This window comes from Saccopteryx leptura, chromosome 3, assembly GCF_036850995.1.
Source record: "Saccopteryx leptura isolate mSacLep1 chromosome 3, mSacLep1_pri_phased_curated, whole genome shotgun sequence".
Lineage (NCBI taxonomy): Eukaryota > Metazoa > Chordata > Mammalia > Chiroptera > Emballonuridae > Saccopteryx > Saccopteryx leptura.
In genome coordinates this window covers 114,099,884-114,127,251 of record NC_089505.1, presented here as the reverse complement: position 1 = coordinate 114,127,251, position 27,368 = coordinate 114,099,884, and the positions used below count along the sequence as shown (strand labels likewise).

Below are 27,368 nucleotides of genomic sequence, written 5' to 3'. Positions count from 1 at the left end.
GTCAAAGCAAGACACTGAGTCAACTCAGCTTTTTCTCTACCTCTGGATGGGAGAAATATCCAAGTCACATTGCCAAATGGCAGGCAAGATGAGAGAAACTTTGGGTCATCTATGCAAACAATCTACCAAGGCTTGAGAAGGGCAAGTGGAAACATACTTCCCCCATCCTAAAACTTTTATTATTATTTCCCCCTTCCTCCCATGCAAGATTTGGTTGATTCCTCCCAGGATGGCAGAGTGTGTCTGGGACCCTCCATTCCATACGCCCTCCCAGGCAGACACCCTCCAGCCTAAGCCAGTATTTTCTTCTGCTGCTCACACAGAGATGCCCCTTGTCTGATTCCTGGCCTGTGCCTTGGGATGGGTGGCATTAGTGTCTGCACCCTGGGCTCGCCACCAAGGGGAGGGGACGATGCCCTTGGAGACTCCAGGGCAGTGGTCCAAGAGTTTTGGATTCCGAGGCTCCTTCTCTATCCTCTGTCCACCCTGCCACTTCTCAGCCTGAAACTAATCATCCCAAGCTTGGTCAGTGGGACACGGGAGTGCGCGCACCCTGCTGGCTATAGAGGGCCCAGCAAGAACTCAGGTTCAGAATCCTGGGGAGTCTCTTAGGTCTTGGTCTCTGGCCGGGAAGAAGAGAACCTAGTCTCCACACGGACTTGAAGGGACCTTCTGCTTTGTAGGAGAGTGCTGCCCTTCTGGGCCTTCCACTGTGTGCCCGGCTAGAAGCGGGCTCCTGCTGGTGGATGGAGCTGTCCAACCACTACCTCATCCCAGTCCATCGAATCGACTAGGGTTTGAGGGAAGGGGACGCTGCTCAGGGTTCCAGGGTTCTCTAAACGGAGAGGAAAGAGGGTTAACTTGAGAGCGAGGGGCAGCCAGCTTTTCATTTTCTTTTTGAGATTCCCCATCCTGGAAAAAAAGTTATCAGGCTTCCCATCTCCCCCCAATCCTGAATCCCCAGCAGCGGAAAGCCCGGAGTCAGGCCCCCTCCAACCTGGGAGCCGGAGAGGCCAACCCCCGTCCCACCCCATTCACTGCGGCCGTGGGGCGGTCGGGGAAGGCGAGCTCAGCTGTCCTCTGACACACACAGCAGCAGCGCACGGGCGACAGCGAGGCGAGTCTGGCAGCCCCGCTCCCCACCCCGCCCCCGCGGGCTCGCGCGCCCACACTCCCTGCCGCTGCCCGCCCCTTCTCACGCCCCGGACGCGCCTCCCCCCCGCAGCCCAGCCCCGCGAGCTCCGTGTCCCCGCCGCCGCCTTCTCTGGCCGGGCCGGGTCGCAGCCGGAGCATGGAAGCCGCGGAGCCCAGGGAGCCGCGCGAGCCCGGGCCGGGGGCAGAGACCGCCGCGGCGCCGCGCTGGGAGGAAGCCAAGACTTTCTACGACAACCTCGCGCCCAAGAAGAAACCCAAATCGGTAAACACACGGCGTGGTGTGGAGTGAGGGAAGGGGAAAGGTCACCAGTGGAGGGGTCGTGAGCCCCTGGAGAAGGAGGGACCCGTGGCGCCCCTCCCGGAGGGGCAGAGCTCCTCAGCACCAGAGTGCGCCCGGCCGTTGGCGCGGGCTCGGGTTTATTTTGGGAGCTCTGCTCCGTGTCTTTTTTTTCCGGGGCTCGGGTTCCACGCCAGGATCCCCTTCCCCCATGCTGTCATCAGCGCCCAGCTCGCGGCCCCGCGGCTCGCCCCTGCCGGAACGGGCTGCCTGAGGCTTGGGGGCAGCACTTGTTGGCAAAGCCAGTCGGTGGCACCTGCAGAAGCGACCCGGGCCCCGGTAACCGGACTCTGGAAACCCGGCTCCCTGCTGTGCGCTCTGGTTTCCGCCATCTGGGTACCGGGCTTCGGACCCGAGCCTCTGCCTTTGGTGTCTGGCTCAGGGCCTTGCACTCTGGGCTGCGGCGCTGCGCTCCCCGCGTCCCAAGGGTGCGCTCAGCGATCCGCGACCCTGCCTCTGGGCTTCCCGCGCTGAACTCCACCTCAGCTCCTAGCTCTGATCTTCTCACAGTGAGCATTAACATACCCAATACCTCGGTGGACTCAGCCCTCTAGGACGCAGGAAAGAGGTCCTCTTTCCATCTACCAAGTTCTTGATTCCCTGGTTGGCCCCTGGGCCTTGCTCATTCCCACTTCCCAGATCTCATGGAGGGGACTGGGAATAGAGGCTGGCTCAGAGCATCCTCCAAAGAGCTCCCACCGACCTTAAAATGTCTTGCTGCTTCACTCCAAAGACCCTACCTCAGGAGGCCCACTTGTCAACAGTCATTTCCTGAAACACTGCCAGCCTCCCTCAACCCTCCCTCCCTCCCTCCCTCCCCTCAGCTGCAGAACTGAGAGATGAGTTAGGTTGAGTCCGTGTCAGGAGCTCACATTGAACTTAGGGTGACAACTGCATGTGGTGAGCGCTTAGATGGAAGACCCTATTAACTGCGGTGAAGCAGAGAGAAGGAGTTCGGCTTTGTAGAGGTGGCATTTGAGCTGATCATAAAGCTTGAGTAGGTGCTTTTTCCCAGACAGAGAGGAAACCGGATAGGCAAAAGGCATGGAGATGGCAACTGAGTGGGAGAACGCAGGATCTTTGGAGGAGAGTTGGAGGAGTGCCAGAGATGCCTGGAGGGCCTTGAGAGCTATCTTAAGGAGCCTGCACCCTATTTAGTGAGGTTAGGGGTTTTAATTTTAAAACTAAGTTCCACAGAGCCCCATGTTTCAGGAGGTCTGCACACATGTGAATCCAATTTATTTTCCTTCTTCTAAAAGTATGTTTTAAGCAATTAAAAATGTTTGATAAAACTCAACTCACTCAAATGTGTTATGCGGATGTTTTAGCATCTTGGAGGCCACTAACATTAATTTATGCTTCAGGTTGATTCTTTTTAAAAAGCAAACCTCAAAATAAAGCTTTTCTTGTGATCTGTTTAATAGAAGGGTATCTTGACATTGATGACAATTATTGCTGAGTCTCTTGAGGCTTGTAGTTTAAAACAAAACGAAATACCTACCTTTGATCATTTGCAACCACTTATTGGTATGGATCAGGGCTTTTGCAATACTGCACAAAAACCAACAAATGCAGAAACAATTTGGATGATGAATCTTAAGTCTGCACTGGCATCCTAACCCCCAGTTTCAAATTTCTCATCACCAAAATGTGTTGTTTTCATTGGTTGACGTTATAATAAATATTTATGTATGTGTAATGCATTTGAATTTGTAAAATAGATTTATACCAAGAGGATATGGAATTATCTGGTTTACATATTGGGGTTTCCACCAAGAGATCATTTGAATAAAAGGTCAACCTGCTTTTTAAAAAAGCATGAAAACCATTATGGAGCTATGCAGGATTTTTCAGCAAGGGATTAACTTGGTTCCATTTTCATTTTAGAAAGATCACCCTGGGCAGTGTGGTGGAGGGATTGGAGAGGGTGTGTCTGGCAGCAGGGAGACTAGTGAGGAGGCTGGTCCTTGCCTGGAAGCAAGCTGGACTAATGTCATGACCTGCGGGATGAGAGAAAGGGGTAGACATTGGGGACTGAGGTGGTGAGTGAAGCTCACCAATTAATTTCCTCCCCAAACTCCAAGGAACCCTGGAACCCGGGTCCAGCTGTCAGCCATGACCTTTCTGTCAGCCCCTCACAGTTTTCTAAGAGGCAAGGCCTCTTACCCCTTCCTGCTGTAGCCCCTCCTTCCACAGGCTATTTTGGGGGCTTTGGGCTTCATGGGCCACATCAGGGTCTGGCTTGGACTCATTCTCATTCCCAGGAGCCTGAGTGAACTATTTAAGCCCTGAGACCCATAGGAGGCCCTCATTTCATGGGGTCAGAGGACTTCCTCAGTACAGACCCATCTGTCTCTCTCCCCTCCAGCAGCCCTTCTCTTTCAAAGTCCTTCTAGAAATAACAGCTCTTGGCCATGTTCCTATCTTGGTCCCAACAGGAAGAATCATATTGGCCTAAATAAGAGCTCCTTAGACAGGCTGGGTGGGGCTGGGCTGCATTCCATTATCCTCCCACCCCCCAAAGCCAGAGGGGGACGCCAGCCTGGCCCCCAGCTCTGCTGGGAGGCAGAGCGAGCTGCCAGGACCCTGGCTCCCTGGAGGGCAGTGCTCCCAGGCGGACTTGCTGGTCTAGCGTAAGGGTCTTTCTGACCTAGTCCCAGTCTGGAATCTGGACTGCTTCCTGGTTTCTGAAGGAACTGTCCCCAGGTTCACCTGACAACACATGACTGGGTGGCCTCCCTCTGCAGCTGGGTCCAGGAGGGTCTCTAAGTGCTTGCTTGTACCCAACTGTGGCCAACCCCTTTCACCTGTTCCTTCAGCTCCACCTGGAGCCCAGACAGGCTGCCATCTCTCCCAGCTGGGATTCTTATTCCCACAGCCATTCTTGCGCCTTAGACTCCGCATCACTTGTACAGAGCAGGCTGAGTGGGGAGGCAGGGTCCTGCCCTTGGAACCTCCATTCTGAGGATAAAGAGAGCCCTGCCCTTAGAATCCTCAGCGTCAAGGCACTATGTCTCTCACCATTTCTCCCAAATCTGGAAAAGGAGGGCTGTGAGGAGGGAGTATCCTAGGGAAGTGGCTGAAGTAGTAGGGGTTGGGGTCTACTGGGAGTTATTGAATAGGGGCATATGAGGAGGGGAATGGCTGCTCTGTGGACAGAGGCCAGGCTAGAGGCCAGAGAGTTGGGATCTTATCCTGGCTCTGCCTTGACTTTGCTGTGTGACCTAGAGTAATTTTCTGTCCCTCTCTGGGCCTATTTCCCCATCTTTCAAAGAAGAAACTAGAGACTCCAGGAGCCAAGGCAGCTGCGATGGTTTTCTTGCAATGGCCCAAGGTAGGATGAGATGGGGTCTGGGCAAGACAGCCAGAGGGGACTCAGAACACAGCAGCCTGGCAGGGACTGTGGGACAAAGTGAGGAGTGAGACCTTGGCTGACTGCCTGGACAGGGGTGGCCAGCTTGGGAACCTGCCTGAAAGAGGCTGGGAGGGCAGCCGATTCTCTGTCCTTGAAGGGATAATGGGCTCTGTCCCTCGGGCAGTAAGCCCAGGGGGCAGGACAAGCTCAGACTGTGTCCCGAAGGCCACCAGGCTTCCTGGGTTTATGACAGTAGGTCTCTCTGCCCCCCCCCAACCCCACCCTTACGATTCTTGGCCATCCCCCATCATTCTTTTTCTCTAGGTATTTTAACTTTACTTTCTTTCCTTAAAGGGTTACAACTGCTGAGGGGTTGGGAGGTACCCAACCCGAGGGCACACAGATACGTGCTGGTAGCCAGCAACCGGGAAGAGGCTCCTGTCCTTCAAATGCCTTAGACTGGCCCTGCTGGCCACAGACAGCCCTTCGGTTGGAGTAAAAGTCAAATGCAAACTGAGGTCTACCTCACGAACTTGGGAACTTTTTGGTCTTCCATTCCTACTCACAGAGTTTAAAGCCCTGCTAGCCACTGGCCAGTCATAGCTACTTAAATCAAACTGATTAAATTAAATAAAAACTTAAAATTCAGTTTCTCAGTCTCACTAGCAACATTTCAAGGTACCCGTCGCCACATGTGTAGCTCTGGATATTTCTATTATCACAGCAAGTTCTAGTGGACAGTGCTCTTCTAAAGGATGGCGCAAATCTCTCCCTGGAGGACGGACCATAAACTCTATGGGGTCAGGGACTGCACCTGTCTTGTTTCCTGCCATGTCCCCAACACAGTGCCTGTTACATGGTAACCACTTAATGTGTCACCTGACTGGAACCCAGCTTTGACTCCAGAGAGACGCAGCGGGGCCAGGGTTCTCAGAAGCAGACCAGAATGTGAGGTCCTTTTATGAGTCTTGCCCCCAACTTAATCCTCTCACCTGTAAAGTAGGAATCATGGTCCTAGGACAGGTCACAGACACGTAGTGGGAAGCTCGATGTCTGTGAGGCCCTTGGGAACCCACATCTTGGTCTCCCCCAGGGATTACAAAGGGCCCCGCTGCTCTCCGTGATGGCATACTCCTGTCTCCGCTCCGCTGGAGGTGTGGAAGGGGTTCTGAGGCCCTCCTGGGACCCTAGAGAAGACCTTCGGCAATCTAGCACCTTCCTGCTTCTCACGTGCACTCACGCCCGCATGCCCAGAGCCCTGCTCACCTTTGTGGGTCACCATGTGTGTGCACACCTCTTCAGGCCTTCCTCACCCTACTCCTTCAAGTCTTCGCTCAAACACCTCCTCTCCCATGACTAGTTTCTCTGAACCACTGTCACTAAGACTTTGTTTTGTCCTGTGTTCTGTCACTCCTTTTGGTCCTTTTTGTATCTCTATTTATCTGACTTTTTCCCCTACCGGTCTGTGAGCTCTGAAGACAGCAGCCAAATCTCTACCAGGACTACTCTCAGGCAGAGCCCAGGTGCCTGGCACAAAGAACCAGTAAATGTTTGTCAGATTTGCATCAACCAAAATGTATTCTCTGAGCACCTACTATATTTCAAGCAATCTGAACACAGATTAGGGTACTACATTTAAATTTCTAGTCCATGTTAAATTTGTTTTGGCAAATACTGTTTTTTGTTTGTTTTTAGGTGAGAGAAGGGAAGACAGTGAGGCAGACCTCCGCATACTGCATGTACCCCAATGGGGATCCACCTAGCAACTCCATCTGGGGCCAATGCTGGAGTACCAAACTATTTTTAGTGCCTGAGGCTCATGCACTACAACAGAGCTATCCTCAGTGCCTAGGCCACGCTCAGACCAACTGAGCCACTGGCTGCAGGAGAGGAAGAGGGGGAGGGAGAGGGGAGAAGCAGATGGTTGCTTCTCCTGTGTGCCCTGACTGAGAATCAAATCCGAGACATCCATACACTGGGCCAACATTCTATCCATTGAGCCACTGGCCAGAGCCAGCAGTACTGTTTTTCATTGAAATATATTACTTAAAAGTTCAGAAGCATTAAAATTTTATTGAGCGCCTACTATGTGCTAGGTACAGTTCTAAGTTAGAAATATAATAAGTGAACGAGATTGTTATAGTTCCTGCTCTCTCAGAACTTAGGTGTGTTTCCTGCTTCCTCTCTAGAACTCTGTCTAGAAATAGAAATAGTTAAATAAGCAATTATAATTTAGTGTTAATTTTTTTTTTAAACAGAGACAGAGAGAGAGTCAGAGAGAGGGATAGACAGGGACAGAGTGATGAGAAGCATCAATCATTAGTTTTTTGTTGCGCATTGCGACATCTTAGTTGTTCATTGATTGCTTTCTCATATGTGCCTTGACCGTGGGCCTTCAGCAGACCAAGTAACCCCTTGCTCAAGCCAGTGACCTTGGGTCCAAGTTGGTGAGCTTTTGCTCAAACCAGATGAGCCCATGTTCAAGCTGGCGACCTCGGGGTCTCGAACCTGGGTCCTCGGCATCCCAGTCTGACACTCTATCCACTGCGCCACTGCCTGGTCAGGCTATAATTTAGTGTTAAATTTTACTAAAAGGAAATAGACTGGGATGAGAGAAGGCTTCTGGAAGTGACATGTAGTTTGGGACCCAAAGTTTGGGTAGAAGTTAGCTGAATAGAGAGAGAAAGAGCAAATCAGGAAGGGGAACAGCATGTGCGAAGGCTCAGAGGAAGAATAGAAGGTGTGCTTACACATGAGAAAGGTCAGCTTGAGCAAGGTGGGGTCCAGGAAGGTGAGAGGGAAGAGCGAGTAGGGGGGCTGTCATGAAGAGTTTCGTACTCCATACTGAAGGCTGAGGAAAGTGGGCACCACTGAAGTGAAGAGGGACAGGATCAGATCTGAATTTGAGAAAAATCCCATGACAACACTATGGATGACAGATTGAGGCGATAAGAGATGTTGATGGACTGAGCCATGGTCAGGAAGACAGAAAGAAGTGGATGGATTCTAGGGAAGTTGACAAGTGTTGGTGATTGATTAGTGGGAAAGGGAGTTGAGGAAGAAGGCAGACCTGCACTGACTTCTGGGCTTCTGGTTTAGGTGATGAATACATGGTGGTGCCAAGCAGTGAGATGAGGAAGGAGAGAGGAGTCCAGGTTTTGTGGTGGAGAGAGCGGTGAGAATTCAGCCTTGAGCATGTTGAGTTTGAATGTCTGTCAGTCAACTGGGACAGTTAGATACATGAGTCTGGAGCTCAGGAGAAAGATCTAGGCTGGAGATAAATTTTCGTATGTAATTGTTCTGTTTCTAGGTACCATTTCCTCTTTAGGGCATGTAGCTCTCCTTTTATAACAGAAACCATCTGGAGACTGTCTTGAGCATCAGTCATACCCTGGCTCCATACACTCTTCATTTTCCTGTTGTGTCCAGATGGCTAGCTAGATGCAAACTCCCCGAGAGCATGTCCCTGCCACCTCATCATGCTTCTTGGTGGGGAGCCATCATTTCTCTCAGTCTCCAGCTGGGTCCTTCACAGAAGGGGTCTTTTCCTAGGTCTGCCCCTGGGTAAAACTAAGCCTTCTAGAGCAGAGGCTGGGCCTGGGTCTTCTTCCTGCCCCAGTACCCTCAGCGGCTGGCACATGAGGCCCACCTCAGAGTGGTGTGAGTGATGGCCTTTCTCCTGCACCTCTGCAGCCCAAGCCTCAGAATGCAGTCACCATTGCTGTGTCCTCCCGAGCCTTGTTCCGCATGGACGAGGAGCAGCGGATCTACACGGAGCAGGGCGTGGAAGAGTATGTGCGCTACCAGCTGGAACATGAGAATGAGCCATTCAGCCCCGGGCCAGCCTTCCCCTTTGTGAAGGTGAGGGGCAGTCCACCACTAGCCATACAGTGCCGTTGTGGGGGTTAGAGAAAAGCACTCCCATGGGTGTCTGAATAAGGAAGAGGGACCCTCTGGGAAGATGCTACTCCCTAGGAGCATGGCTTAGCTAGAGGCAGAGCCATTGTGGGAAGAAGAGGCCATTCCATACTCTGGACTAATGCAGCCCTACACCAGGTAATCAACCAGTTTGGTGAGTGGGAAGTGGGCTGGATTTCAGCCTCTACTCATGCTTTCCGTGATTCAACCTGCACAAGGGCTGAGATTAGGAGGAGAAAGTTTGGGTCCGCTGATCTCACCCAAACCCTGGTCCCTGACCCTCCTCCCACATTGGATTCCAGTTCACCTTCCCCCCCCAAACCTTGCTACCAACTCCAGGTATTGGTCCCTGGGGTCTGAGCTGGAGGGGACCCTCTCCCATCCAGGCTCTGGAGGCTGTGAACAGGCGTCTTCGGGAACTCTACCCTGACAGTGAGGACGTCTTCGACATTGTCCTCGTAACCAACAACCACGCTCAAGTGGGTGTCCGTCTCATCAATAGCATCAACCACTATGGTGAGTATGAGGGGTCTGGCCATGGGACACCCCTACCTGACACCTGGGGATGGGGCCACACCTCTGCAGGGTGAGGGCATACCAACTAGGACCCAAACCCAGCGGTGTGCTGATAAACTGCCTTTTGTATGTGTGAGAGAGAGGAAGAGAGAATGAAAGAGAGAGAGACAAAATGGGAGACAGATGAGAAGCATCAACTTATAGTTGAGGCACTTCAGTTGTTCGTTGATTGCTCCTCATATATGTCTTAACCAGGGGGCTCCAGCCAAGCCAGTGACCCCTTGCTCAAGCCAGCAACCTTGGGCTCAAGCTGGTGAGCCTGTGCTCAAACCGGCAACCTTGGGGTTTCGAACCTGGGACCTCAGCGTTCCAGGTTGATGCTCTATCTACTGCGCCACCACCATTTCAGTCAGGCTGAAAATAAACTGGCTTAAAAAAATCCAACTGTAGCATTGACATTTTCAGGGTATAAACATTTTCACCAGGGCTGATTTCAAGCTACCAACAGTTGAATGATCTAACTCAGTGGTAGTCAACCTGGTCCCTACCGCCCACTAGTGGGCGTTCCAGCTTTCATGGTGGGCGGTAGTGAAGCAACCAAAGTATAAATAAAAAGATAGATTTAACTATAGTAAGTTGTTTTATAAAGATTTATTCTGCCAAACTTAGCAAAAATCCGACATAAAGTACTTGGTAAGTAATTATTCTTATATGCTTTAACTTGCTGTAACTCTGCTTTATAAATTTTATAAAGTTAAGTTACTTCCCTACTTTATAAATCACCATTACTGCGGAACTGGTGGGCGGTTAGAAAATTTTACTACAAACAGAGATACAAAAGTGGGCGGTAGGTATAAAAAGTTGACAACCCCTGATCTAACTGGCTCAAAAATTTCCAGGATATTTAACATTTGGTTCTTTTATTTATTTATTTATTTTAATAATTTTATTTTTTTAATGGGGTGACATCAATAAATCAGGATACATATATTCAAAGATAACATGTCCAGGTTATCTTGTCGTTCAATTATGTTGCATACCCATCACCCAAAGTCAGATTGTCCTCTGTCACCTTCTATCTAGTTTTCTTTGTGCCCCTCCCCTCCCCCTTTCCCGTTCCCTCTCCCCCCTCCCCCTGTAACCACCACACTCTTATCAATGTCTCTTAGTCTCACTTTTATGTCCCACCTACGTATGGAGTAATGCAGTTCCTGGTTTTTTCTGTTTTACTTATTTCACTTCGTATAATGTTATCAAGATCCCACCATTTTGCTGTAAATGATCTGATGTCATCATTTCTTATGGCTGAGTAGTATTTCATAGTGTATATGTGCCACATCTTCTTTATCCAGTCATCTATTGATGGGCTTTTTGGTTGTTTCCATGTCCTGGCCACTGTGAACAATGCTGCAATGAACATGGGGCTGCATGTGTCTTTACATATCAAATAACATTTGGTTCTTGCAAGCCAGTATAAGCTAGTTCTAGGACACAACTGCACAGCCCCCCCCCCCCGTGTGATCGGGCAGGGCACCTGCTGCCTTTGTGCCTCAGTTTCTGTATCTGCAATGGGGCTGACAGGCTTCCCAAGGCTGCTGGGGAAAACAGGTACAATCATCAGAGTAACTGCGGCTTTGTGGCTTTTTCCTTTTTTAAAAAATTTATTTATTTATTTATTCATTCTTATTTACAGAGAAAGAGAGAGAGTCAGAGAGAGGGGTAGATAGGGACAGACAGACAAGAATGGAGAGAGATGAGAAGCATCAATCATTAGTTTTTCGTTGAGATACCTTAGTTGTTCATTGACTGCTTTCTCATATGTGCCTTGACCGTGAGGCTACAGCAGACCGAGTGACCCCTTGCTCGTGCCAGCGACCTTGGGTCCAAGCTGGTGAGCTCTGCTCAAGCCAAATGAGTCCGTGCTCAAGCTGGTGACCTCGGTGTCTCGAACCTGGGTCCTCCATATCCAAGTCCGATGCTCTATCCACTGCGCCACTGCCTGGTCAGGCGGCTTTGTGGCTTAATTCAAAGTCTTGATTGAAAGTAATCGGCCCACAAGGGCTAGTTTAAGTTGAAAAAATATCTTTTATTCTTAGAACCACAGAACAAAAAGTAAAATTAGTTCTATGAAGGCCGGAACCCAACAACTGGAAGTCTCTCTTGGGCTTGTTCTCTCCCTGGTCCTTATTTCTACTCCTCTCAACAAGTCTATTTCTTTGTTATTTCCCCCTCCCTTCACCCCAAACATGGCCAAAATTTTCTAAGTTTGCAAGTCCTTATTTTAAGCAACCAAGAGAGTCCAGTTGGCATTTGTGTTTAAAGACTTTATTTATTGACTTTATAGAGAGGGGGTTGGGGAGCGAGAAGTATCATTCATAGGTGCTTCACTCTAGTTGCTCATTGCTTGCTTGTTGTATGTGCCTTGACCGGGCAAGCCCAGGGTTTCGAACTTGCTACCTCAGCATTCCAGGTCAACGCTCTAGCCACTGCGCCACCACAGGTCAGGCCCAATTGGCATTTTTTAAATCCTAATTTCAAATTGTTGGGAGCAGGAGTGATATTCAAAATATTTAACCACCTGTGATGTAGGCACCGAGTCATCAGGACAGACAGCGCCCACAGCACTGGAGCCCATCCAGAAGGACCCCTGCTGTGCCCAGCCTTACCCTTTCCCTTGCCGATTGTGCTGCGTGAGGAGTAGGGTAGTGTTGGGCTAACTCAGCGGGCTCAGAGCAGCAGCCTTTCACCAACCAACAAATATTTTACAACCTATACAGACAGGGGTACAAGGTGACAATCAGCCCAGGTCATGAGAGAATCTGATTGGCCCAACTTGGGTCAGGTGTCTGCCCCTATCCAATCAGCTATGGCCAAGAGGGCTACTCATGGCTAGGGACCCACCTTGTATAGTACTATGATTGCCTGACAACAGGCTGTTACTGTGAGCCAAGCAATCGCTCCAAAGATGTGATCATCCTCATTTCATGGATGAACAATGAAGGGGGAACTCTGGCCTAAAATCACTCAGAGAATTGCTCCACTGCCCCACTGCCACTCAGAACCAAGACGGTGTCTACTGAACATGGAGCAGCCACTCTAAAGCCCTAAGGGTTGACCCAGGCATCACCTGGGTGTTCTCTACCTCCTCCCCAGACCTGTTCATCGAGAGGTTCTGCATGACAGGTGGGAATAGCCCCATCTGCTACCTCAAGGCCTATCACACCAACCTCTACTTGTCAGCTGATGCAGAAAAAGTTCGGGAAGCCATTGATGAAGGTGAGTCAAACTAGGGAGGGAGAATATAGGAAGTCTGGCAAAGGGGTCCCAGTACGGGAGGCCTGGTCTTAAAGCTCTAAGTAGGTACTAGGGGCTATCATAGTAACTGGAAGGGGAGTACCTTGTTTAATTCCTATGACCTGTCCTATAACTCTGAGAACAAGGCCCCACCTCTTCCACTGTTGCCCATCTGTTCCACTCTTCCACCCCTGCCCTACCCTGGTAAGGATGCTTTTACTCATTGCCATCACTAGGCTTTTATTTCCATGGAAACCCTCCTTACAACCCAGAAAGCTACTCCCTTCTAGGAATCCTCCAGGTCAGTAGCAGTTCTGGTTCCTGTGTGACCGTGGGCAGCCTCTGCCCCTCTCTGTGCTAATGTGGAGAGAGAGAAGCACCTAGTCCAGCATGAGCAGTGAGTGGGGTCAGGAAATGGCCAGCATTCCAGCAGCTGAGGTGAGGTTAGGAGACCCAGCCACTGTACTGACAGTGAGAATTTCCTTCTATGTGTGTCTTTCTCAAGGGGAAGTTTTGGGTGGTGGCCATAGCCTGCATCCTCTAGTAGGGTGTACATTATCGCACATGGAAGAAAACAGGCCAACAGGCCCCACTGCCTGAGAGGGTTCCTCAGGCTAAGCACTACTGATAGGTTTATCAACCATCAATATATGTACTCTTTCACTTTTCTCTTCCTCCTTCATGCTGTCTCCTGCCTGGAAGCCGGGCCTCTCTCTCCCTGACGCCCCACTTTTCTGAGCTGCTCAGGCCTCTAGGAAGCTATCTTTAACCAGGAACCGGAAGCCATTTCCCTACATAGATATCACACGCTCTGGTTGGGGCCTCGACACTGGCCTGCATGTGCGCCTCTATATGTCTGCAATTTGAGCACAGGCTAGAGAGCAGGGGCTGGTCGGCGGGGAGGCCCTGCCCAGGGTGGAAGTGGTTTTGGTTCATTTTGGCTCCAGTACTGGCAATGCTGAGAGGGTGCCTGGCCTGATGCCCAGTGCCTGGTCCTACTTATAACCTCCTCAGGCTATCAAAGTTGCTATGGGGTTGGCATTGCTCACTTCTCCCAAAGTTCTGCCTACGCCCAGCCTTTGTGATCACAGATTCCCAAAGAGCAGGACTGAAGCGGCCTTTGGAGAGACGAAGAATAGGGAATGGACCAAGCTGCTGACCAGGTCTCCAGCCTCCTAGCACTGTCTCTCTTGTCTAACATAGCTCTAACCTGGAACCTGGGTTTCCAACAGGCATCCTTGACCTTCTAGAGAAGCACAGAGTTGCAGAGAGTCTGGGCCACAGTCTAATGTAATTAGTGCTGCCTCTCATGGCCACCCACATTGTTTCAAGGAACCCTGAACGGCCAGGCTGCCCTGAGTAGGGCATGCCTGAGTGTTTTTGTGGCAGAAGACTGAGGGTGCCCATACCCACAACACCCCAGACTGCAGCCTGGGGTCTCAGCCCCAGACAGAGCTGAAGCATCCTTAATTTTACCTTGGCTGAGAGCCAGTGAGGGACTTGCTGGACTCAATGGCAAGAGAGTGAGGACAAGCCAGAGTCAGGGCTCCTTCCAGCCCCCCCCCCCCATAGGTCTATAACAGGGGCCTGGGAGGAACTCTGGGAAGGACACCAATGGCCTTGGGAACCATCCTTCCAGCCAGGCCTGACGTTCAGATGGTCCATACCAACATGACCTTACTAGATATTAAAGTATTGACATTCCTCCATACTGACTGATAAATGACTCTGCCCCTGAGTCCTCTAAGTGCCCCTCCCTATTCCCTGGGACTTCCCTAGAACTTCCTACCACGCAGTAACTAAAGGGAAACTTGGGCTTAGGCCAGGGCCCTCAGACTTCCACTCAGAGCAAAAGCCACCACCCATTCTTATTGGCCAGGTTTTAAATATTCTGAATATTAGCTCCCATTAGCCTTGCTCTGAGTCCTGGTGAGGCAGGTGGGGCGAGGATAGTTTGAGAGAGCCCTTGCCAGGCCAGGACAGCTGAGGCAGATGTCAGGGGGCCCCTATTGCCAGGATAAAGGCAGACAATATTTGCCTCTCTCTGCACAGGGATCGCAGCCGCCACCGTCTTCAGCCCCAGCAGGGACGTGGCTGTATCCCAGAGTCAGCTGCGTGTGGCCTTCGATGGGGATGCCGTGCTCTTCTCGGACGAGTCGGAGCGCATTGTCAAGGCCCACGGGCTGGACAGGTTCTTTGAGCATGAGAAGACCCATGAGAACAAACCCTTGGCCCAGGTGCTCTACACATTCCCCAGAACCCCTAGTGGTGCAAGGTGGCTCCTCAGAACCTGCCCTTGACTGCACTCTCCAGTCCAAAACCAAACCCTGAGCTTGGCCCAGGATCCACCCAGGTCCCCTCACCAAGTCTCCAGCCCTCATCTCTCTCACCTGACCTCTGGCTCCTCTCAGTGAGCTTCTACTCCTTCAGAGAACCCCATCGCCCTCGCTGCAGCCCCACCCTCCCTTGGAAGCCCCCTTCCTCTCTCTAAGCCTCTCTCTAAAGCCCCTACCTCTCCTTGACAGCCCCTAGCTGAGGCCTCCATCCCCTCCTGGAGGCCCCATCCCCTTTTGGAGGTCTCTGTCCCCTCTCTGAAGTCCCCATTGCACTCTGAAAGCCTCACCTCTCCTTCTGAAGCCCACCACCCTCTCCCTGGAACCCTCCGATGGCTTTAGGCGACCCCTGTGTTTTGGTCGTTCGACCCCCGCCAGGCTCGCGACCCACAGGTTGAGAACCGCTGCCCTAGAACTTGGTCAGAATTCCTTGGGGTTGGAACTGTTGGGATTCTTCAGCCCTCCTGGGAGCTCCTATTTGTGCTTTTAACAAAAATCTCAATCACCCCAGAGTTCCTCTCTCTGAGAGCTCAGCAGGCTGAGTTGTGGTCCCTGAATATTTATTTCCTTCCATTCTCATCAATTCTCTCTGAAATCCTTGAGAATCAGGGTGGGCATGTTTTCCCACTAAGTGGTAGGCAGAGCCCAGGAAACCACTGCTTGCTCCAGTTACCCAGCAGGTGAGGGGCCTCCAAGATTGCAAGCTCATCTTTTCTTATTTCCAGCTGCTATTGTAGTTTTCTTCTTCATCATCACCTGGTTCTTTATTCACATGTCCTTATTGCCCTTCATTGTTCCCAGCACTGTAGAGAGTAAATGCTTCCCCGACCCTAACAGAGCCAGAGCACGACACCCTGAGCCAGTTATACACTGGTCTGTCTGACCGTGTTGTTTGCAGCTGGAATCCATTCTCCCTGGAGGTGCCCATGCCATGGTGACTAAGTATGTTTAATATCCTTCCTGCTGGTATGCACAGAAGATCATACTTATGGAGCTGCAGGACAGACACCCATGTACCCGAGGGCACCATAGATGGACTTACACAGTAACAGCTGTCCTGGTGCGGCTTTTCTACCACAGACATCCCCAACCACAGCAGTACGGACACCCAGACCGGCATAGCTGCCTACAGTCCCAATGATTCACACAGCAGCCTGAACAGGCAGAGCAGAACTGAGAGATTTGGGGCTCTTGAGAAGCTTTCCAACCCCAAACATCAAGACACGAGTGCTTTAGGGAGGATCCCAACCAGAGCGGGGGCAAATGATTGGGAGAGGGATGAGCTCACAGTCTTCCCTTGCCTTCTCATAGGGCCCTTTAAAGGGCTTTCTGGAGGCTCTGGGTAGACTGCAGAAGAAATTCTACTCCAAGGGCCTGCGGCTGGAGTGCCCAATCCGCACCTACTTGGTGACGGCACGCAGTGCAGCCAGTTCTGGGGCCCGGGCTCTCAAGACCCTGCGCAGCTGGGGCCTGGAGACAGATGAAGCCTTGTTCCTTGCGGGAGCACCCAAGGGCCCCCTCCTCGAGAAGATCCGTCCTCACATCTTCTTCGATGACCAGATGTTCCATGTGGCTGGGGCTCAGGAGATGGGCACGGTGGCTGCCCATGTGCCTTATGGTGTGGCACAGACAGCCCGACGGACTGCACCCCCGCAGCAGGCTCCAGCCACACAGTAGCTGAGCCACCTGCCTCGCTGACCTGCAGTGCTCCAGGCACAGCTCCCTGTCATATCTGTCATCCAGTGGACTCTTCTAGGCCCTTACCACACTACCTTGCTGCATGCCCGCCCTCGTCCCTGTGAGTAGACAATTATGCAGACTGGGCCAGCATTCTCACCAGCCCTCATTTTGGGCCAACACTGTGCCATGACATTGGCTAGGAAAGTAAGACAGGGACCGGATTTCAGGGGGAAGTGGATGGGACAGGGGGTGGGAGGGTCAGAGGAGCCAGAATGCCTCCAAAGGGCGTTGGGATGAAACCCAGCTCAGTGTAGTACATAGAACACTGCTTCGAGAGAGAGGCATCCGGCCTCCAGGCTCTGTCCTGGCATTAGCCGCATGACTTTGAGTAAGTCCCTCCCCTTCATGGGTTTCAGTTTTCCCCTCTTTTAGGTGGTTTTCAAACTTTCCTTTAGCTAAAGAGGCTTAGAATAATAAGCTTGCCCTCTTGGAAGAAAGCCTTCTGTGCCAGGGCCGCCACTGGTCTGCGCAGCACCTTTGCGCAGATGACAGAATGACGCTGTCTCCAGAATGAATTATGAAAGATGGCCCTTCCTCTGGGCTGGCCGTACCCACGCTGGGGTGCACAGCTTGGTTGGCAGGATGTAAGTAGGATGTCAGCCTCCACCGGCTCTTCAGCTCAGAGGCCTTTGTCAACTGGACAAAACGCACAATCATCCATCCACAGCAACTCTACCTATACTTTTACACATTTGGAAAACACTGGACAAGATGACCCATTTGCTTCCTGTGATCCTCTTATCTGAGTCATTAGGGGTCAGCTGCCAGGTGGAGGGTGTCTGAGAAAGGAATGCGAGTGAATTTAACCTGCATGCAAACTCTGGTCCCGCCCACAGGGGGCACTGCAGGCACTTCCTGGGAAGCAGTTTTAGTGGCAGGCTGCTCATTGCTTCCTTTGCATTTGCTTTTAGCCAAAGTTCAGCCGTTCCTGCCAATCCCCTCACCTCAACCCTCTCACTCCTTCAATTGTATCCTGCTGTGTCCAATTATTGTATCCAAGCAACCCTGCCGCCGGCATATCGGGATTTACTGTTGTGGGCCCAGGGGGAGGGAGCTCGGTTGTCCAGGCTGAGCTGAGGGAAGGCCTGCCTGGGGATGTGTGAGGGGATCTGCTCTGCGCTGTGACCAGTTGGAGAGGAAGGGTTGAACTGTACACTGGAAGACTCTCCAGCTAGGGGATCGTGAGTGGGGGTAATGAGCTCTCCATCGCTAGAATGCTGTGCAAGGACACCTTCTGAGGTCCTCCGTGACTCCTCTACCCTTGCAAGAGCCCCTGCAGCCCCTTTGTCGCCATTTCCAGGGTAGAATTGTCGCTGCTTGGTGAGTCAGCCTCCTCTGCTGACCAGCCCAGCTCTCTCTGGAGGGATTGTGGGCACCAGTGGCTGGTCCCTCAGGAAGACACAAAGGTGTGAGTAGACATCTGTATGGGGGTGTTGATTGCCCAGGTCCTGGGGGGAATCATAGCTGTGAGCAAGCACTTTGTGAAGAAAGCCAAAGGTATCACTGAAGTAAGCAGGAGCCTGGAGGAATGTGGAGAACTGAAACCACTTATGGGGACAGGATAAAGGGGTAAAGGGCCATCCGAGGCCTGATCTGTGTCCTTTGGTGGACACAGCCCAGGGTCTGAATGGGCACAGGTTCTGGGCAGTGTAAGGTCAGGCAGTAGTTGCAGAAAGATCATCCAGGAAGGAGAAAAAGGTGAGAACACAGAGGTGGTTTTCAACATGAACAACAGTTCGGGCCAGAATTGAAGTGCTTGGCTGGGCTTTGACTGTCAGCGCCTTGAGGCTGGTCCTGGGGAGGAAGGGCAAGGCTGTGCTGCATGCCCAGCTTGATGCCCAGCCCTGACTGCCTTATCAGGGGAAGGGCAGGTGATGGAGATGACTTTGCACAAGGTCATTTTCATCCACGGCCAGGATCTTTCCGGGCAACAGAGGTGGACTCAGGGCAGAGGGCTTGGCTTTGAGCCTCTTCCTCTTTCCATGCTCTAAGCCCAGCCAGAGATACTGTGAGACCTCAGAGGAAATGAGGAGGAAGTCAGAGAGCTCAACCCAAGTCACCTTTGATCTTGGCTGGACTGCAGAAATATCTTCTGCTCACCATCCCCCTGGTCAAAATTACCCCCCTTGAATGAGCCTTTAGGTCTCCCAGAGCAAGCTGGTAGCCCACAGATTGGCATTAGGCTGTGTGGACATGTGCACAGCGAAGGCACCACCAGATGTCTCCTAATTAAGATAAACCCAGGGATTCTGGGAACCAAGACGCCTGCCCCCAGGGCCTAGTGATAAACACTGCAGATTCTTCTAGGTCTCTCAGGAAGCAGGAAAATATGATGCTGGAAGCAGAAAGATAAGGTGCAGTAAGAGCCTGGATCTCACTGGAGCCACCATTAATAGACAGAGACAGCCCTGGGCAATGAGAGACAGTAGGGTCCAAATTCTATTATTAAAACCATAAATGAGAATGTCAGGCCTAGAAATAAAGCTTTCGGAGGCAGGAATAAAAGGCCAGAAGTCCTGAGGGCAGGCTGAGGTAGCAGCCAAACACACTTGCTTATTTCAAGGGGTAAGGAGGAGCATTCACCAGGCAAATTAAAAAGCCAGGTGAGCACCAAAGCCTCAGGCCCTACATGTTCTGCAGCTCTGGGGCACAAAGACCACAGCTTCCAACATGCTGGACCCCTGTAACCAAAAGCAAAGTCCTGCAGAACTTGTCCCAGAAATGCTTGCCAACAGTCCCAGACCCAGTGGCAACCGCTACTCAGCAGAAAAACAGGAGCCCTGTTACTAAGCAATGAGACTGCTAAGATCATTGCAAAACAGCCCCCTCCCTTTCCTGAGTGCACAATCAGAATGGTGGTGATAGAGCAGAAAATGTCAGAAGAAATAAAAACCAGCAAGAAGCTCAAATCCAAGATGGATCTGGCATTATAATGATATTCAACTGGTACGCATCAGTACAACTAAACTGGTGCTTAAAATATTGAAATGTGTCTCTAGCAGTTGGTAAATAGCTCTGGCCTGAGTCCCTGAGTGCCCCTGAATGGCCTCAGTGCCCTGGTCCCTCCCCTGTGAGTGCTCCCTCTTCCCATGGTTTAATAAAAGGGCCTTCTTAGGAGGCTTCTAGGAGGCTGCTCCAGCATGATGGCCAGTGTCTCCTCTGTTTGGTGGTTTCCGTACTGGCTTAAAGAGGTAAACCAGCTTGCCCTCCCAAGCTGATGAGAGAGGCGCAGGGAGCAGAACCCCTGTCTAGCACTAAGCCCAGCTGGCTGTCCAGCATCTGCTCAGGGTGGATTTGTTGTTCTTGACTTGTCATTGCCCTCATGGGGCCACTTGGGAATGATAAATGCCAGTAGATGGAGGGACCTTAGCTAAATATGAATTTTGGATAAAGCGAGATGCCCAGTGTTGACATCAGGGCTCGGATCTAACAAGTGAGTCATCCATATGCCCTCCGTGGAAGCAGAAGCAAGCTCTTCACAAGGACGGTCCCAGTGAGAGTTCCAGCTGGCTCAGGAGGTACTGATCAAGGGAGAGAGAAAACTCCAGTGAAAACTGGGATGTCAGTTTTCTTGTGCTGTGAGGTGTGGGCAAGAAACACACATACCCTCATGACGAAATTGTGGAGCAGGACAAAGCTGCAGAGTTAGGGGGTTACCAAGGTTCCAGGACCCACGGCAAGGATGACAGGTGTGGAAACCGTGCTACCCACAGCCATGGTTGCTGTCGCTGTTCCATTGTGTTCTCTGCTAGGCCCAGTCCTGGCCTCAGAATCCTTCTCAACCCAGCATTCCAGGTAATCACTACCAGTGGGTTGGAGCGGGCATGAGAGATGAAAACCTATTTTGCCGTCCCCGTTGGATATTGCTTTGGATGGGGCATGCCAAGCCCTGAATTCTTATTTTCTGGTGCTGTAGTTCAACTTTGAGACTGTCAGGGTCTCACCTGAGTCGGGCAGAACACAGAGGGAAAATGGCAGAGGGAGAATGCAAAACCTGCTAACTGTGCACAGACAGCTACCCTGGTCACCCATTGATCGTGGGTGACCAGGCATTTATCATTCCCAAGTGGCCCCACGAGGGCAATGACAAGTCAAGAACAACAAATCCACCCTAGGCAGATACTAGACAGCCAGTTGGGCTTAGTCCTAGACAGGGTCCTGCTTGGGCTTCCTCAGGAGTGCCTGAGAAACAGAGTCCCTGGTTTCCCCGGCTTCAAGCAAAGTGCAAACACCCTCCTGCCAGTAGGTGGCACTGCAGGCCCGCCCTCAGCTGCTGGTGGTAGTAATAGTGGTTTTATTTACCGGTTATTTTTCTCTCCTTCCATAGTACTTGGTGCTGTGCTGGATTCTCACGGGTAGCTTAGCCAAAAAGTACGTTAGGTGCTCTGAAAATGTCTGTTAAATGTACCTGTCTGGTAAGACCAGTTAGCTCTTACCAACAACCACTGTGATTGTGTATATGGACATGTTCAGTGTGTGCCACAGGATAAAAACTGTGCATTGTATGCATGTTCATGTAGGTGTGTGTAATGGGTCAGGTATCTCTGCTGACAACTGTGTGTGTGTGTGTGTGTGTGTGTGTGTGTGTGTGTGTGAGAGAGAGAGAGAGAGAGAGAGAGTGTGTGTGTGTGTGTGTGTGTGTGTGTGTGTGTGTGTACAGGGTGGTTATCTGCTGACTGAGTGTCCTGAGCCCCACATACTGCTGGCCGGTCCTGCTTGCTGGGACTAGTTCTGGCTAGTCCTGTCATCTCATGAGCATTTGCACGTGTATAACATGGGGGCTGCTAAGGCCAGGCCCTTTATCTTTCTCTCCAGCTTCTTGCCTCTGGACAACAAGGTCTGGGCTCCTAACACTCTCCCTCCCACCCTTGCCCCCTACAGCCATGGGCAGGAAGTGGTAGAATCTGTGCCAGGACACTCCCTTTGGCTACACCTGCTTTACCATCTCTCCCACCCCTGACAGTCCAGGGCTAACATGTCCATTTGGGAAGACTGTACACTGCACGAATCCAGATGGAGCCATTCACACTATGACATGAGTGGTACCTCCTAGGCACCTGCAAAACCTGCTAACTGCACAGCTACCCTGGTCACCTGCTGGCCATGGATGGGAAAGCTGCCTTCTCCACCGCACCCCCTGGGCCAACCCACCCTGGGCTGAGATTCCTTCCTCTGCTTGGGTGTTCTACTCTGGCCCAGAGTGATTTACACTTGGCCTTGGTCAGGAAGCATCTCTCTGATGGGCCATCCCCTGGAGGCCTTTGGGATTCAATTTGTGAAAGTGAAATATGGCCGGCGGCAGTTTTTCAGTTACTCATCTGTAAGACAAACCAAAGCCTGACAGACTGGGGTCACTGACTCCCATACTCCTGGCCTGGGAGTGAATATGGCTTCATGGGCCGACTGTTAAAATGGGTCTGCAGTGAAATTAGGGTAAAGGCCTCAGGGTAGACTGATAGCTGCTACTAAGTGAAAAATCATGAAATCACCACAGACAGGCCCTGATGCCTCCAAATGCTTGGCAGGAAACCTAAGTTAGAAGGAGGGCGAGGCAGCATCTTCAGTAAACTAGAGAACACACGACCTGCCGTGGTTGCTGCCGTGTGGGAATGGAAGCTAGTGTTGCCAGATATTTCGCCCCATTTTTCAAGAGGTGTTACTAATCTGGACTTTTAAATGTTGGTGACTATTTTGAAGTTAGAAAACACTGTGCAGGCCAAATAAAACACACCTCGTAAGCTAAATCTGGCCTTTCAGTCTCCAGTTTGCACCCTCTGGCTCAGGCCCAGTGAATTGGTTTTTTCAGAACCGAGTTACTGAGTGTAAGGCTAGTACACCTAGACTCATGGAGTTTGGGATCTTTAGGAGACCTTAGAGATAACCTGGTTCATCCCTGTGTGTTTTAAACTGTGTACATACGAACTCCTTTATTAATTCAATAGCATATCCTTAACTTCTAGTTTTCTACTTATAAGCATCTCCGTACCCCCAATTTATAGCAAGATTTAAAATGAAGCTTCTGCACATCGTATGTTTTTATCTACCTGTCAGAAGTCCTATTTTATACCATGTGCTTAATGATAGTTCTACCTCTATGTTTTGCAAACCTGAGCTGCTCTGGTCTTTCTTCTAACCTAACCCCTTTGGGTTGCTTTTTATGGCAAACCTCAAGTGCCTCCTTCAACGGTTGGAGCACGTGCCTCTTCATCTGTGGGACTTCCCTTGCCTGGAGATGGATAAGACTGCTCCTCCTTCTCCAGGCCTTGCCTGTCCTCGGCCGCTATCAGCCGTCCCCAGCTTCCAGCTGTCTGGTCTGCAGCATTCAGCCAGTCACACGATAAAGGGTGCTATGCGCTGGTCATCGTGGATCCCTTTTGCTCCTCATGCTTGTCCTGTACCTTAATTTTACAATGTGAGCTTCTGCTTCTTAAAAAGCCATTCAAATAAATAGAAGACATTTAAAATAAATGTATATTGTCTTTTTTCTCCTCCCCCTAACTATTCACAGACTGTCTTATGGTCCCCTCAGGAAATGACAATGGGAACACAGAGTGAGCATGCCTGAGGTCTGTGCCATCCATGGGTGCCATTGTCTCCCTGTAGACCCTCTTGCCCCACATGAAGAGACCACCCAGAGGGGAGATTCTGTTATGGGTGGCAATCTGGGCCCATCAGAAGATAAGCTTCCCCAGCAGTGTCCTTGACATGGACTCATGTCCCTATCTGGAACTACCGAGGTGTGGGGGTGGGGGTGGGAGTAGAGTAAGAGGAAGAAGAGGAGCAATAAAAGGATGTGAGATGGGGGAGGAAGCATGTGACTCAGACTCCAGCCTCGGCCCTAACATAACCCTTCCTCCTGACCCTCAGCGCCCTCCACAGTCCACCCAACCTAGGGCCAATGTGTCTATAGTATCCAGTGGTCAGCAAACTCATGAGTCAACAGAGCCAAATATCAAGAGTACAATGATTGAAATTTCTTTTGAGAGCCAAATTTTTTAAACTTAAACTATATAGGTAGGTACATTCCTTATCAAGGTAGTGCCCGCACATGGTATTTTGTGGAAGAGCCACACTCAAGGGGCCAAAGAGCCGCATGTGGCTCGTGAGCCGCAGTTTGCCAAGCACTGGTCTATACCAATCCGTCCACGGCCCACGTTTCTCCGGCTTCTCCTTCACCTCCACCTGCTGAGGCCCTGACAGGAAGCATCTCACACCCCACTTCCTCCACTAGGCTCCCCCAAATCTTCATATATCGTGAGAGACATCACTTCCTTCTGTGAACAATATTTAGGTCCATGGTTCTTCCTCCTGTAGCCCAAAGGAGTAGCTCCAATTTCATTTTGGTGTTCCCTCAGCCCTAAGTGGGTGCCAATAACTGTCCTTATGATAGAATGATTGAATTCAGGGCTGATAGGCCTGGGTCAGCTGTTTGCAGCCACTATCATTCCAGAACTGTCATTCTGAGCAATAGGGTAAAATATTTTTGTATCTTTCCTAACAAGATAATTGAAGAAATACCTGTGGCCTATTTGGGTAGAAAATCAAAGGCACAGGAGTTTTAGTTATCTGTTGCTATGTAACAAATTGTCCCAATATTTAGCAGCTGAAAACAGCAAACATTACCTGACCATGCAGTGGCACAGTGGATAGAGCATCTGACTGGGACGCAGAGGACCCAGATTCAAAACCCTAAGGTTGCCGGCTTGAGCGCGGGCTCATTCGTCTTGAACATGGGCTCACTAGCTTGAGCACGGGGTTGCTGGCTTGAGCATGGGATCATAGACATGACCCCATGGTCGCTGGCTTGAGCAAGGGGTCACTTGCTCTGCTGTAGCCCCCCCCCCCCCCGCCTCACCATCAAGGCACATATGAGAAAGCAATCAACGAACAACTAAGATGTCATATGAAGAATTGATGCTTCTCAACTCTCTCCCTTCCTGTCCATCTGTCCCTCTCTCTGTCTCACTCTCTGTCCCTCTTACTAAAAACAAAAACAAAAATAAAAAATACATCTATTATGTCACAGTCTTTGTGGGCACGGGAGTCCAGGAGAGCTGAGCTGGGTGGTTCTCACTCAGAATGTCTCATTTGGTAGCTGTCAAGCTGTGAGTGTGGGCTGCAGGCATCTGAAGACCTGACTAGGGCTGGAGGAGCCACTTCCAAAATGGCGCACTCACATGGCTGATGGCAGGTAGCCTCAGTTCCTTGCCACAGGGTTGCTGAGTGTCTTCATGACATAGCTGTTGGCTTCCCCCACAGTAGTCCAAGAAAAAGCAAGGCAAACTTACTTTTAAAAACTGTCCTTGCCTGACCAGGCGGTGGCGCAGTGGATAGAGCGTCGGACTGGGATGCAGAGGACCCAGGTTCGAGAACCCGAGGTCACCAGCTTGAGCGTGGGCTCATCTGGTTTGAGCAAAAGCTCACCAGCTTGGACCCAAGGTCACTGGCTTGAGCAAGGGGTTACTCAGTCTGCTGAAGGACCACGGTCAAGGCACATATGAGAAAGCAATCAATGAACAACTAAGGTGTTGCAACAAAAAAATGATAATTGATGCTTCTCATCTCTTTCCGTTCCTGTCTGTCCCTATCTCTCCCTCTCTCTGACTCTCTCTCTGTCTCTGTAAAAAAAACCCCAAAGAACAAAACAAAACAAAAAAATCCTGTCCTTTATGACCCAGCCTTGGAAGTAATGTTATTTCACTTTTACCTTATTCTATTGATCACATGGCCCAACCTGATATGCTGTGGGAGGGGACTACACACAGGTGTGAACACCAGGAAGGCCATCTTGGAGACTGGCTCCCACATATTATTATGTCCCCACCAGCTTGGTATGACTTATCTTATCCAAGTTTATCTTACCCCTCCCCCTGCCTCTGGTCAATATGAGACCCACATGTGACTCCTTGATTCTCTGACCCGAAGTCCTCCACCTTCCCACCCAGTCACCAGGAATAAGGAGAAGTGTGACTCCTCAACGATTTCCTTTCTCATACCTCCCATCCAGCAGATTCCTTCAGGGACCCTGGGGTCACCTACTTGGGAACGTCATGGAAACTTTGTGTTCTGAAATGTCTTGGTCTCACTGTGAAGTTTTTATAATGTCCGAAGGCCAGCGGCACCAAAGCTGCTTATACTGGTTTGTAGCCAATGGACCATGTCTAAGGTGAAGGAGAGGGTAGGGGTGGTGGGAGGGAGGGTGGGAGGGGTGATGGGCTCTGGTGCCATAACTGAATCCTACTTTCTGACATGAGCTTGGACTGTATCTGGGAGCAAGAACTCCATAGCATGGTAGAGATATGACTGTGGCTAGGAGTATTGGGATAAAGAAATTGCAGACAAAATTTCTTCTCTTCCTCTCTGCCCTCCCTTTTAACTTGCAGAGCTCTTCCAAGACCTGGAAGCCACATGTTCTTTCTTTGTTTTTCTTTTCTTTTGCTTATTAGTGGTCAGTCTTACTTGCCAATAAGTCATTTAAAATTTTCTTTTTAATAAAGAGGTAACTCAAGGATAAAATGACAGATTCACTTAACAGAGAATAAAATAAATTCTGTTCTAAACACTTTATACATATCATTTCAGCCTGACCTGTGGTGGCGCAGTGGATAAAGCGTCAACCTGGAACTCTGAGGTCACCAGTTCGAAACCCTGGGCTTGCCTGGTCAAGGCACATATGGGAGTTGATGCTTCTTGCTCCTCCCCCTTCTCTCTCTCTCCCCACCTAAAATGAATTTGTTTTGTTTTTTTACAGAAACAGAGACAGAGTCAGAGAGAGGGATAGATAGGGACAGACAGACAGGAACAGGGAGAGATGAGAAGCATCAATCATCAGTTTTTCGTTGTGGCACTTTAGTTGTTCATCGATTGCTTTCTCATATGTGCTTTGACCGTGGGGCTACAGCAGACCGAGTGACCCCTTGCTCGAGCCAGCGACCTTGAGAACAAGCTGGTGAGCTTTGCTCAAACCAGATGAACCCGCGCTCAAGCTGGTGACCTCGGGGTCTCGAACCTGGGTCCTCCGCATCCCGGTCTGACGTTCTATCCACTGCGCCACCGCCTGGTCAGGCCTAAAATGAATTTTTTAAAACTAGATAAACTAACAAACAAACAAAACACAAATCATTTCATTCTCACAATAACTCTATGAAGTAGGCACTATTATTATCCCCGTTTTACAGATGAGGAAACTGAGGTCCTGAGAGGTAAGGTAACTCAACTAAGGTCCATAGCTGGTAAGTTGCATAGCTTGATTTAAACTCGAGTTGTCAGGCTCCAGAGTATTTTAAGTGCTACACTAGACTGATTCTTCCACATATATTTTTGAGATAAAACACACATAAGAAAATTTGAGTGTACATTCAGTTAGTTTGTGCTAAATCCTTCTGAGCCTCAGGGTAGTACAAATAGTTTCCTGCCATTTGGGTTACTCCAGGGGAAAAGTTTTGTTTTTAATGGGCACCTCTGTAAGAAACAAAGCCATTTTTCCAGAGACAAAAATACTGGTGCCCCTCATGCCACAATTTTTAGATCTGGGCAGGGAAGGCATGAATGAGATATTGTCATTTATATCTTGCAATAATGAAAACCAAGTTTTAGAGAGGGGAAATGACTTGTCTGAGGACACACGCTAGTAGATGCAGAGAGGAAATTTAATGTCAGAGTATTTCTCCAACTCAGGCCCTTCCCTCTGAAACACTGTATTTTCAAACTGACTTCATCT

The 27,368-nt window shown here is 50.4% G+C and overlaps 1 protein-coding gene across 2 annotated transcripts; it reads left to right on the top strand.

Moving 5' to 3' along the window:
- Positions 1–1,228: 1,228 nt before the first annotated feature.
- NT5C1A (5'-nucleotidase, cytosolic IA) lies at positions 1,229–23,088 on the top strand. Of its 2 annotated transcripts, XR_010750235.1 has the most exons (7): positions 1,229–1,417; positions 8,541–8,708; positions 9,152–9,281; positions 12,435–12,557; positions 14,628–14,812; positions 16,220–16,706; positions 22,821–23,088. XR_010750235.1 is itself a non-coding variant. In XM_066375937.1 (6 exons), the coding sequence occupies exons 1-6, from the start codon at positions 1,292–1,294 to the stop codon at positions 16,583–16,585; spliced, it is 1,098 nt and encodes a 365-aa protein (XP_066232034.1). In that variant the 5' UTR covers positions 1,229–1,291; the 3' UTR covers positions 16,586–17,657. The 2 variants fall into 2 exon arrangements, 1 of the variants encoding a protein (XP_066232034.1); XM_066375937.1 differs by lacking the exon at positions 22,821–23,088 and having other exon boundaries at positions 16,220–17,657.
- The last annotated feature ends 4,280 nt before the right edge of the window (positions 23,089–27,368 follow it).

Bases quoted from the DNA above. Each gene is read 5' to 3' on its own strand.
- NT5C1A (XM_066375937.1), top strand. From the start codon at position 1,292: ATGGAAGCCGCGGAGCCCAGGGAGCCGCGCGAGCCCGGGCCGGGGGCA. The intron at 8,709-9,151 runs GTGAGGGGCAGT...TCTCCCATCCAG, and splicing joins CAGCCTTCCCCTTTGTGAAG to GCTCTGGAGGCTGTGAACAG. The intron at 12,558-14,627 runs GTGAGTCAAACT...CTCTCTGCACAG, and splicing joins TCGGGAAGCCATTGATGAAG to GGATCGCAGCCGCCACCGTC.